The sequence below is a fragment of the Giraffa tippelskirchi genome, chromosome 2, assembly GCF_054371585.1.
Source record: "Giraffa tippelskirchi isolate mGirTip1 chromosome 2, T2T-mGirTip1v1.2.pri, whole genome shotgun sequence".
In the NCBI taxonomy this organism is placed as follows: Eukaryota; Metazoa; Chordata; class Mammalia; order Artiodactyla; family Giraffidae; genus Giraffa; species Giraffa tippelskirchi.
The window spans coordinates 169,046,194-169,059,771 of NC_137276.1; the positions used below are offsets into that span (position 1 = coordinate 169,046,194).

A 13,578-nucleotide genomic window follows, 5' to 3' on the forward strand; every position below is an offset into this window, starting at 1 on the left:
AGCCAGACATCCTGGAATGTGAAGTCAAGTGGGCCTTAAGAAGCATCACTACAAACAAAGCTGGTGGAGGTGATGGAATTCCATTGAGCTCTATCAAATCCTCAAAGATGATGCTGTGAAAGTGCTGCACTCAATATGTGAGCAAATTTGGAAAACTCAGCAGTGGCCACGGGACTGGAAAAGGTCAGCTTTCATTCCAATCCCAAAGAAAGGCAATGCCAAAGAATGCTCAGACTACCACACAATTGCACTCATCTCACACGCTAGCAAAGTAATGCTCAAAATTCTCCAAGCCAGGCTTCAGCAATATGTGAACCTTGAACTTCCAGATGTTCAAGCTGCATTTAGAAAAGGCAGACGAACCAGAGATCAAATTGCCAACATCCGCTGGATCATCGAAAAAGCAAGAGAGTTCCAGAAAAACATCTATTTCTGCTTTATTGACTATGCCAAAGCCTTTGACTGTGTGGATCACAATAAACTGTGGAAAATTCTGAAGAAGATGGGAATACCAGACTACCTGACCTGCCTCTTGAGAAATCTGTATGCAGGTCAGAAAGCAATAGTTAGAACTGTACATGGAACAACAGACTGGTTCCAAACAGGAAAAGGAGTACGTCAAGGCTGTATATTGTCACCCTGCTTATTTAACTTATATGCAGAGTACATCATGAGAAATGCTGGGCTAGAAGAAGCACAAGCCAGAATCAAGATTGCTAGGAGAAATATCCATCATATATGCAGATGACCCCACCCTTATAGCAGAAAGTGAAGAAGAACTAAAGAGCCTCTTGATGAAAGTGAAAGAGGAGAGTGAAAAAGTTGGCTTAAAGCTCAACATTCAGAAAACTAAGATCATGGCATCTGGTCCCATCACTTCATGGCAAATAGATGTGGAAACATTGGAAACAGTGGCTAACTTTATTTTGGGGGGCTCCAAAATCACTGCAGATGGTGACTGCAGCCATGAAATTAAAAGATGCTTACTCCTTGAAAGGAAAGTTATGACCAACCTAGACAGCATATTAAAAAGCACAGACATTACTTTGCCAACAAAGGTCCGTCTAGTCAAGGCTACGGTTTTTCCAGTGGTCATGTGTGGATGTGAGAGTTGGATGGTGAAGAAAGCCAAGTGCCGCGGAATTGATGCTTTTGAACTGTGGTGTTGGAGAAGACTCTTGAGAGTCCCTTGGACAGCAAGGAGATCCAACCAGTCCATCCTAAAGGAAATCAGTCCTGAATATTCATTGGAAGGACTGATGTTGAAGCTGAAACTTCAATACTTTGGCCACCTGATGCAAAGAACTGACTCATTTGAAAAGACCCTGATGCTGGGAAAGATTGAAGGCAGGAGGAGAAGGGGATGACAGAGGATGAGATGGTTGGATGGCATCACCGACTCAATGGACATGAGTTTGGGTAAACTCTGGGAGCTGGTGATGAACAGGGAGGCCTGGCATGTTGCAGTCCATTGGGTAGCAAAGAGTCAGACACGACTGAGCGACTGAACTGAACTGAAGTCCTAGGTAATGAAATAAGACAAAATATGGAACAAAAGAATACAGATTGAGAAAGAATAAATAAAAATATCTGTCCATAGATAACATAATCACCTATGTGTGTGCATGCTAAGTCGCTTCAGTCATGTTCATTTCTTTATGACCCTGTGGACCATAGTCCACCAGGCTCCTCTGTCTATGGGATTCTCCAGGCAAGAATACTGGAGTAGGTTGCCATGTCCTCCTCCAGGGATTTTCCCAACCTAGGGATCAAGCCCACGTCTTTCATGTCTCTTGTGTTGGCAGGTGGGTTCTTTACCACTAGCACCACATGGGAACCCCAATCACCTATGTAGTAATCCAAAAGCATTGGCAAAAGATCTGGAACTAAGAAGTGATTATAACAAGATTTCAGGATACATTGTTAATATACAAAAGTCAATTTATTTCCCTTGTATCAGCAAAAAAGTGGAATTTGTAACTAAAACACAATATATTTACACTAGTATCCAAAAAAATGAAATACCAAATATCTATGTGATCACTAGGAGTAAAACTAAAAACCCTGATGAATGAAACCAAATAACTAAATAAATGGAGAGATATTTTGCATTCATGCATAGTCAGATTCAATATTGTCAAAATGTCAGTTTTCCCAACTTAGTCTATAGATTCAGTGCAATCTCAATCAAATTCTCAGCATGGTATTTTGTGAATACCAACAAACTAATTTTTAATGTTTATATGGAAAGACAAAATATCTAGTATTGTCAACAACAAAATGGGAAGACTGCAAGTACTGGGACTTTAAGACGTACTATAAAGCTAAAATGATCAAAATAGAGAAAGATAGACAAATAAATCAAAGCAACAGAATAGGAATCCCAGAAATAGACCTCCAGAAATACAGCCAACTGATCCTTGACAAAAGAGCAAAAGCAATACAATGAAGAAAAGACAGTCTTTTTAACAAATGATGCTAGAACAGCTAGCCATCTACATGCAAAAAAAAAAAAAAAAAGACACTGATGTTACACTTTTCACAAAAATTAACTAAAAATGGATCATAGATCAATTTGTGTAAACATAAAACTATATAACCTGAGGAGATAACAAAGCAAAAAACCCAGTTGATCTTTGGGATGGCCATGACTTTTCCGATACAATACCAAAGACATAATCTATAAAGAAATAATGGGTAAATTAGACTTCATTAAAACTAAAAGCTTCTGCTCTGTGGAAGATAAAAAATTAAAGACAAGTCTCAGATCAGGGAAAAAATATTTGCTAAAGACACAGCTGATAAAATATTATTATCCATAATTTACAAAGAACTCTTAAAGGACTTCCCTGATAGCTCAGTTGATAAAGAATCCACCTGCAATGCAGGAGACCCTGGTTTGATTCCTGCATTTGCAAGATCTGCTGGAGAAGGGATAGGCTACCCACTCCAGTATTCTTGGGCTTCCCTTGTGGTTCAGCTGGTAAAGAATCCGCCTATAATACAGGAGACCTGGGTTTGATCCCTGGGTTGGGAAGAACCCCTGGAGAAGGGAAAGGCTACCCTCTCCAGTATTCTGGCCTGGAGAATTCCATGGATTGTATAGTCCATGGGGTCGCAAAGAGTCAGACACAACTGAGTGACTTTCACTTTCAATTAAACATCAACAGTAAGTAAAGCAAACAACCCAAGCCAAAAATCTTAATAGACACTTCATCAAAGAAAATATACAGATGGTAAACAATCATACGAACAATGTTCCACATCAAATGTTAAAGAGAAACGCAAATTAAAACTATATGAGATACTAAGACACACTTATTAGTATGGCTAAAAAATGAAATACAGACAATATTAAATGGTGGAGAGGAAGTGGAACAACAGTAACTCTCTTTCATCGTGGGTGGGAATGCAAAATGGTACACCACTTTGGAAAACTGGACAATTTGCCAATTTCTTATAAAACTAAACATACTGTTACCACAGGATGACACAGTTGCACTCCTTGGTATTCTACCTGCCAGTATTCCAACACTAACTTCAGTAACAGTTCATCTACCAGTTGGTGGTCAATAGTCCTGGAGCCTCTGGGACCCTGTGAGTGAGTCAGCACTAGCCCTGGCCATTAGGGTTCTACAACCAGCCACCTCATGGCCAGGCACCACTAAACACCAGCCGGTAGCATCCACACAAGGCAGGACCTGGCAACCAACTGGCCCAACTGGCAACCAAACCTACCAGAGTGCCCACACAGTCAATCTGCCACAATTGAAAAGAACCCATGTAGCTCTCTTAGGGGGAAGCCCTAGAGCACATACCTTGCTGATGAGAGGGGAGTGCATTGCTGTGATACATAGGGTGTCTTCTACAGAAAGTCACTTCTCCAAGGTTGAGAAATGTAACTAACCTACCACATCAGTTGCTCAGTCATGTCTGACTCTTTGCAACCACATTAACTGCAGCACACCAGGCTTTCCTGTCCATCACCAACTCCCAGAGCTTACTCAACTTCATGTCCATCGAGTTGGTCATGCCATCCAACCATCTCATCCTCTGTCGTCCCCTTCTCCTCCTGCCTTCAATCTTCCCCGGCATCAGGGTCTTTTCCAATGAGTCAGTACTTCGCATCAGGTGGCCAAAGTATTGGAGTTTCAGCTTCAGCTTCAGTCCTTCCAATGAGTATTCAGGACTGATTACCTTTAGGATTGACTGGTTGGATCTCCTTGCAGTCCAAGGGACTCTCAAGAGTCTTCTCTAACACCACAGTTCAAAAGCATCAATTCATTTGTGCTTAGCTTTCTTTATAGTCCAACTCTCATATCCATAGATGACTATTGGAAAAACCATAGCTTTGACTAGATGGGACTTTTGTTGGCAAAATAACATCTCTGCTTTTTAATATGCTGTCTAGGTTGGTCACAGCTACCACATACATAAACCTACCACATACACAAAATAAAAATAGAAACTTAGACAAAATGAGATGGCAACAAAACATGTTCCAGATAAAGGAACAATATAAAATCCCAGAATATCAAGGTGAAGTGGAGATAAGCAGTCTATCCAAGAAGCAGTCCAGATTAATGGTCATGAAGATGATCAAAGAACTTGAGAGCAGAATGAATACACAGAGCAAGAAGTTATTAACAAGGAGAAAATATAAAGAACACTCAAACAGAGATGAAGAATACAAAAACTAAAATGAAAAATACACTAAAGGAATCAATAATACACTAAAAGATATAGAGGAATGGATCAGTGAGCTAAAGACAGACAGAATAGTGGACATCATGGCTGCTGAACAGAAAAAAGAAAAAATAATGAAAAGAAATGAGCACAATTCCAAAGATCTCAGGGACAATAGCAAGCACATCAATATTTACATTATATGGGTCTCAGAAGGAAAAGATAGATATAAAGGAGCTGAGAACATATTTGAAGATATCATAGCTGAAAACTTCTCTAACCTGAAAGAAAACCGCTACCCAAGTCCAGGAAATGCAGACAGTCACATACAGGATGAATCCAAAGAGGAACATATTAAGATACTGTAACTCAGTTCAGTTCAGTTCAGTCGCTAGTTGTGTCTGACTCTTTGTGACCCCCATGGACTGCAGCATGCCAGGCTTCCCTGTCCATCACCAACTCCCAGAGCTTGCTCAAACTCATGTCCATTGAGTTGGTGATGCCATCCAACCATCTCATCCTCTGTCATCTCCTTCTCCTCCTACCCCCAGTCTTTCCCAGCATCAGGTTCTTTTCCAATGAGTCAGTTCTTTGCATCAGTTGGCCAAAGTACTGGAGCTTCAGCTTCAACATCAGTCCTTCCAATGAATATTCAGGACTGATTTCCTTTAGGATGGACTGGTTGGATCTCCTTGCAGTCCAAGGGGCTCTCAAGAGTCTTCTCCAACACCACAGTTCAAAAGCCTCAATTCTTCAGTGCTCAGCTTTCTTTATAGTCCAACTCTCACATCCATACATGACTACTGGAAAAACCATAGCCTTGACTAGACGGACCTTTGTTGGCAAACTAATGTCTCTGCTCTAACATGTTACTTATGTTCTTCTTGGATTAATGTTTTACTTATGTTACTTACTTTGCTGATAAAGTAATACAGTAAGTAATATGACAAAAATTAAAGATATAGAGGGAATACTAAAAGCAACAAGGGAAAAGCAACAAATTAGATACAATGGAAGTCCCATTAGGATATCCACTATCTTTTCAGGAGAAAATCTGCAGGCCAGAAAGGAGTGGCATGATATATTTAAAGTGATGAAAAAGTGAAAAAAATACAATGAGGGATCTCACTTAGATTTGATGGAGAAATAAAATGATTTACAGACAAGCAAAAGCTGTAGGATTTCACCACCAAACCAGCTTTACAACAAATATTAAAGGAACTTCTTTAGGTAAAAAAGAAAAGGCCACAATTAGAAACAAGAAAATTATAAAATGAAAAAGCTGACCAGTAAAGCAAAGATACAGTAAATGTTCAAAACCATCCACACACAAAACCAGTAGGGAGGTTAAAAGATGAGTCATTAAATCATCTACATCCACAATAAACAGTTAAGGGATACAGAAAACAATTAGATGCAAAATATGGTATCAAAATATTAATCATGAGGGGGAGGAGAGTACACATGCTAGGTTTTTGAAATGCATTTGAAAGTAAGAGATAAGCAACTTAAAACAATCATCTATATATAGATTACTATACAAAAACCTCTTGATAGTGACAATCCAAAAGCAATAAGAGATACCCAGATACACAGAAAAGGAAAAAAAAAATCCAAGCATAACTCTAAAGATAGTCATCAAATCACAAGAAAACAGAACAAGAGAAGAAGAAAGCAGGGGCGGGGGGGAAGCTACAAATCCAAATCCAAAACAATTTACAGAATAATGGCAATAAGAACATAAAAATTGATAACTGTCTTAAATATAACTGGACCGAAAGCTTCCAACAAAAGATATAGGATGGCTGAATGGTACAAAAAAAAGACCCACAAACATGCTGCTTATAAGAGACCCATTTCAGATCTAAAGATACATACAGACTGAAAGTGAGGGGATAGAAAAAAACTATTCCATGCAAATGGAAATCAAAAGAAAGCTGAGGTAGCAATACTCACATACAATAAAGTGACTTTAAAATAAAGATTGTTATAAGAGAGAAAGAAGGACACTACATAATGATAAAGGAATCAATCCAAGAAGAAGATACAACAATTGTAAATATATATGCACCCAGCATAGGAGCACCTCAATATATAAGGCAAATGCTAACAGCCATAAAAGGAGAAATTGATGGTAACACAATAAAAGTGGGAAACTTTAAAGCCCCAGTTTCATCAATGGACAGAACATCCAGAAAAGAAATCAGTAATAAAACACAGGCAATAAATAACACATTAGAGCAACTGAACTTAATTGATATTTATAGAGCATTTCATCAAAAAGCAGAACACACATTCTTTTCAAGTGCACATGGAACATTCTTCAGGATAAATTATGCTAGGCCACAAAAAAAGAAAAAAAGCCCGCAATAAATGTAAGAAAACTGAAATTATATCAAGTATCTTTTCCAAGCAAAACACTATGAGGACTAGAAATCAATCAACTACAAGAAAAAAAAAATGTAAAAAATGCAAACACATGAAGGCTAAATAATATGCTACTTAACAACAGTGGATCATTGAAAATATCAAAGAAGAAATAAAAAAATACCTAGATATAAATGAAAATGAAAAATGATACAAAATATATGAGATGCAGCAGAAGCAGTTCTAAGAGAAAAATCTATAGTATATACAGGTTTACCTCAGGAAACAAGAAAAATTTCAAATAAGCAACACCTAACCTTAGGCCTAAAGCAACTGGAAAAAGAACAAACAAAACCAAAAGTTAGTAGAACAAAAGAAATCATAAAGATGACAGCAGAAACAAAACTGAGTCTAAGAAAAAATAAAAATGATCAGTGAAAGTAAAAGCTGATTCTTTGAAAATATAAACAAAATTGATAAATCCTTTGCCAGACTCATTGAGAAAAAAAAGGAGAGGGCTCACCCAAATCAATAAAACCAGAAAAGAAAAATAAATTGTAACCAACACTACAGACATACAAATAATAATAATAAGAGACTACTATGAACAACTATATGCCAATAAAATGGGCAACCTAAGAGAAATGGACAAATTCTCAGAAAGGCACACTTTCCCAAGACTAAACCAGGAAGAAATAGAAAATATGAGCAGACCAGTAATGAAACTGAATGATTAATTAAAAACTCTCAACAAGCAAAAGTCCAGAACAAATTGACTTCACGGGTGAATCCTAACAAACATTTATAGAAGAGTTAGAACCTATCCTTCTCAAACTATTTCAAAAACTGCAGAGGAAGGAACACTTCTGAACTCATTCTATGAGTCAACCATCACCCCGATACCAAAACCAGACCAAGATATCACACACAAATAAGAATATTATACGGCAATTTCACTGATGAACATAAATGCAAAAATCCTCAATAGACTACTAACAAACCAAATCAAACAATACATAAAAGAATCATATACCATGAAAAATGGAATTCATCCCAAGGATAATAATTTTTCAATATCCACAAATCAATGTGATATACCATATCAACATATTGAAGAATAAAAACCATATGATCATCTTAATAGGTGCAGAACGCTTTTGATAAAAATCAACATTAATTTATTTATGGCAACTCTCTAGAAAGAGGACACAGAGAAAACATACCTCAACATAATAAAGGCCATATTTGACAAACCCATAGCTAATATCATGAAGTGAAAGTGTTCCTCTCTGTCATGTCCAACTCTTTGCAATCCCATGGACTATAGCTCACCAGACTCTTCTGTCCATGGGAATTCTCCAAGCAAGAATACTGAAGTGGGCAGTCATCCCCTTCTCCAGGGGATCTTCCTGACCCAGGGATCGAACTCTGGTCTCCCACATTGCAGGCAGTATTTTTACCATGTGAGCCACCAGGGAAGGCCCAACTAACACCATAATCAATGGTAAAAAGCTGAAAGCATTTCTTCTAAGATCAAGAACAAAAAAAGGATGGGATTTTCACTCTGTCAACATAGTTGTGAAGTTCTAGCCATGACAATCATACAACAAAAAGAAACAAACGAAATCCAAATTGGAAAGGAAGACGTAAAAGTGTCATTGTTTGCAGATGGCATGATACTATATATAGAAAATTCAAAATATACTACCAAAAAATTATCAGAGCTCATCAATGAATTCAGTAAAGTTGTAGGATGAAAATCAATATACAGAAATCTGTTGCATTTCTGTACATTAACAATGGACTGTCAGAAAGAAAATTTAAGGAAATAATACCATTTACTATGAATTCAAACAGAATAAAAAACCTAGGAATAAACCTGCCTGGGGAGGCAAAAGACCAGTATGCCAAAAACTATAAGACATTGATGAAAGAAATTAAAGAACACACAGATGGAAAGAAAATACTATGTTCTTGGACTAGAAGAATCAATATTGTTAAAAAGACCATAATATCAAGGCAATGTATAGATTCAATGTAATCCTTGTCAAATTACCACCATATTTTCACAGAACTGAAACAAATAATTTAAAAATTTGTATGGAAACACAAAAAACTTTGAATAGCCAAAGAAATACTGAGAAAGAAAGATGGAGCTGGATGGATGAGGTGCCATGACTTCAGACTATATTCCAAAGCAATAGAAATCAAGACAGTATGGTACTTGCAGAAAAAACAGAAATATAGATCAATGTACACGAGAGAAAGCTCAGAGATAAACCCATGCACTCATGGTCACCTTACATATGACAAAGGAGGCAAAAATATACAATGGAGAAAAGACAGCCTCTTCAATAAGTGGTACTGGGAAAACGGGACAGCTACATGTAAAAGAACAAAATTAGAACAGTACCTAACAACCATACACAAAAATAAACTCAAAATGGATTAAAGACCTAAATGTAAGACCAGATACAATAAAACTCTTAGAGGAAAACATAGGCAGAACACTGACATAACTGCATCAAGATCTTTTTTGACCCATCTCCTAGAGTAAAGAAAATAAAAACAATAATAAGCAAATGGGACCCAATAAAACTTAAAAACTTTTGCACAACAAAGAAAACCATAAACAAGACAAAAAGACAACCCTCAGAATAGGATAAAGTATTTAAATTATGTGACTGTCGAGGGTTTAATACCTAATATATACAAATAGCTCATACAACTCAATATTTAAAAAAACCCAACAACCCAATCTAAACATGAGCAGAAGACCTAAACAGACATTTTTCCAAAGAAGACATAGGTGACTGACATATGAAAAGATTGCTAATTATTAGAGAAATGCTAGTCAAATGCAAGTCAAAAACAGAATAAGTTAAGTCTCACAGTGGTCAAATGGTTATCGAAATGTCTACAAATAATAAAGGCTAGAGAAGATGTGGAGAAAAGAGAACTCTGCAGGAAGGAACATAAACTGGTATAGCCTTTATGGATAGTAGTATGGAGGTTCCTTTAAAAACTAAAAATGGAGCTACCTATGTGATCCAGCAATCCCACTACTGGGTATATATCCAAAAAGAAAGAAAAAAGAAAATTCTAATGCCAAAACATATATGCACACCAATGTTGATAGCAGCATTATTTACAATAGCCAAGACATGGAAACAACTCAAGTGCCCATCAACAAATGACTGTCTTAGGATGTGGTGTGTGACACATATACATAACAGTGGAATATTACTCAGCAATAAAAAGAATGAAATGTTGTCATTTGCAGCAACATGGATGGACCTAGAGAATATTATACTTAGTGAAGTAAGTCAGAGAAAGACAAACACTATATGATATCACTTATATGTGGAATCTAAAAAATAATACAAATGAATCTATATACAAAATAGAAACAGACTCATAGATATTGAAAACAAATGTAAAAGGGGAGGGAGGACAGGAAAATTATAAGTACTGGATTAACAGATATAAACTACTATACATAAAATAGGTAAACAACAAGGATTCACTGTATAGAACAGGGAATTATATTCAGTAATAACCTATGTTGGAATATAATCTGAAAAAACAACTGAATCACTAAGTTGTACACCTGAAACTAACAAAACATTGTAAGTTAACTACAACAATAAAAAATACTTCAGTGTATTCAAAGTAAAAATTACAACATTGTATTTAGATGTAATAAATATGATAACTATTGCATAAAGGACAATGGGTAAAGGTAAATAGATATATGTGGTTGTGAAATTTCTACATTTTATGTAAAGTGTTACAATTAACTCTAATATGGAAAGTTAAGGAAGTATACTGTAATCCCTAGAGCAACTGATTAAAAAGAATATGTGAAGATGAAGATAAGTTGCCTATATGTAAATTCAAATGAATTATAGTAAAAACTTTCAACTAATCCAAAAGAAGGCAAAAGGGGGAGATAAAAGGAACAAAAAATGCAATACCATAAGTAATTATATTTAATATTAGTGAACTAAACACTCCAACTAAATGATGTAGGAGTGAATAAAAATGCAAGACCCAACTATATGTTCTCTACAGGAGACATGATGGATGTCTAATAATAAAATCTTAAAATACATGAAACAAAAAAAGGATGGAATTAAAGAGAGCAGATAATTCTATAACCATTAAATTTTAATACCAGTTTCTCAGAAATTGGTTACTAGTCAAATATCAGTTAAATCACAGATCTGATAAACATTATCAGCCACATTTAGCTATTTTATTTTTAAAGTATAAACACAAAATGAATAGAATTACAAGGAAAATTTCACAATAATAGAGGTTTTAATAATAGGTATTTCTCTACGAATTGAAAATGCAATAATAAAAACAGTGAAGATTTAAATAGTACAAAGTAAAAATAAGAATTTCAAGTTTGATCTTCGTGTAAAAGGAAATCATATTCTTCTCAAGTATACTTGGAACTTCATGGTAATTAATTGTGTATGTCTAATTATAAAGTAAATGAAAGGCAGAATAGAAGAGTACTCTGCTAAGTTAAATAATGCAAAGAAAGACAAATACTCTATGTTGTCATTTATACGTGAAACCAAAAACAAAGCAAAACAGAAACAGACTCACAGATGTAGAAAACAAACTAGTGGTAACCAGAGTAGAGAAGGAAGGGGGAGAGGCAAATTAGGGTACGAGATGAAGTGATATAAACTACTATGTATAGGACAAATAAGCAATAAGGAATATTGCACACTGCAGGAAATTATAGCCATTATTTTGTATAAACTTTAAATGGAGTACAATCTATAAAAATATTGAATCACTATATTGTATACCTGAAACTAATATAAATAATATATCAATTGTACTTCTATATAAATAAATAAAGCATCTCTAAGTAAGTGCCTAAACGTAAGGTAATCTCTTAAGTAAACTGCTAAGATAAATGTTGCAATAATTTAGTTTTTTGCAGATAGAACATGATGGTACAAAAAGATGGCAGACCAACCCAAGTTGGAATAATTCCATCTTTTGATTTATGGGTCACCCACTATACAAACACAACACTATTTTCTAAATGTAAAACTGTAATAAACACCCAGAAACTGTAACACAATGTATTTGATTAACCTCTAGGTTTTGACTTTTCTATTCTTACAACCAAGAGTATGAGGTAAACACGAAAACTCAGATCATCACCTATATTATAGAAAATAATATGGCCTCTGAATAAAAGTTATTCATATATTGGACATTTTTATTCTGTCCAGTTAGGTAGATCCAACATAAATCCTAAATATCTCCTTTCAATGAAGAATGTAATAAGAAATACAACCTACAATAAAAACCACAGTACTCAAATGGCATAAGTGAAAATAAATGGGAGAATTTAGAAGACAAAAGACTCTAAAGCAGTATAGAAATTAGGTCTAAGAGTTAGATCCATAAAGTGCCATTCTCTCACTAGCTTCCTTACCCCCTTTAAATTGGTCAAATTCCTGCATCATTTCCTCTGCTTCAGACACATCAATCATCAATTATTCGATTTTTGCCTGGGAGGTCTCTATATACATTCAGTTACAATGTAGGAAAGTTGATAGACAGGAGGAAGGGAAGGTTAGAAACTTTGGGTCATAAGGTGGGGATCTGAAGGAGGTATAAAGGGGTATTTAGAATCAGAAGCTATGTTCTATTACCTCTTTTTAGTGATAATGATACCAACTTTCCTAGTTCAAGTAGTGGCACTGCATCTCCAGAGTTTCTTTCTTTTGAAAGCATATATCTTACCATGTGGAACTGTGGTCTGGAAAGGACGACTTGGGCTTTTCAGGTTCCATAAAGTCAAGCTACCATCTGAATGGCTGCACATGAATTGTTTGCCCTCATGATGCCAATCAATTGAATGAATAGCCTAATGAAATAACAATTAAAAAGAAGTAGAGGAGGAAGAAAGTTGATATATCATTCTATATTCCAAAGGAAAAATATTTTAACACAGAATTATTATAGCAGTAACACTTAAGAAACATGTAATTTTTCTGACCTAGATCATACTACCTTTGGCTTCAACTCTCTATAGGCATATAAAAGGCTATAAAATCTTACCTCCTTAGATAAAGAAAAGCTAAGTAAATTTCATATTGTTAGATCCCACAACTTTTTGTTGTAAATTCTATGTCTTCCCCATATCCTTTAATGCTTCTTTGAAAATTATTACATGGAAGTAAAAGCAAGGTTAACAGAAGATAATCTCGGGTGAGGCAGAATTTACTTTAATTTCACTTAAAGTAACCAACTTAAAAAGTAATTTACATTAGAGTTGCAATTTGAGGGCTTACTATGTGCCAGACCCCAAGGAAGCAGTTTATGTACATTATCTCATTTAATCCTACCAAACAGAAATTATGTTTTTCCAAATTACACATGGTAAAATAGGCTAGAAAGACTGAGACATACTTGCTCAGGTTATACCACTCAAATCCAACATCTAACTACAAAACCCATATTTGGAATCAATGAACTATGTTAACT

General features: G+C 35.5%; 1 protein-coding gene across 7 annotated transcripts in view; it reads right to left on the minus strand.

Annotated features, from left to right (window-relative positions):
- STXBP5L (syntaxin binding protein 5L) overlaps positions 1-13,578 on the minus strand; it is a 379,816-nt gene that overhangs the window by 155,726 nt on the left and 210,512 nt on the right. For all 7 annotated transcript variants that reach the window (XM_081571857.1, XM_081571856.1, XM_081571861.1 and 4 more), the window contains one exon: positions 12,835-12,958. In XM_081571857.1, coding sequence (XP_081427983.1) covers positions 12,835-12,958 — 124 coding nt within the window. The remainder of the gene's footprint in view (positions 1-12,834; positions 12,959-13,578) is intronic.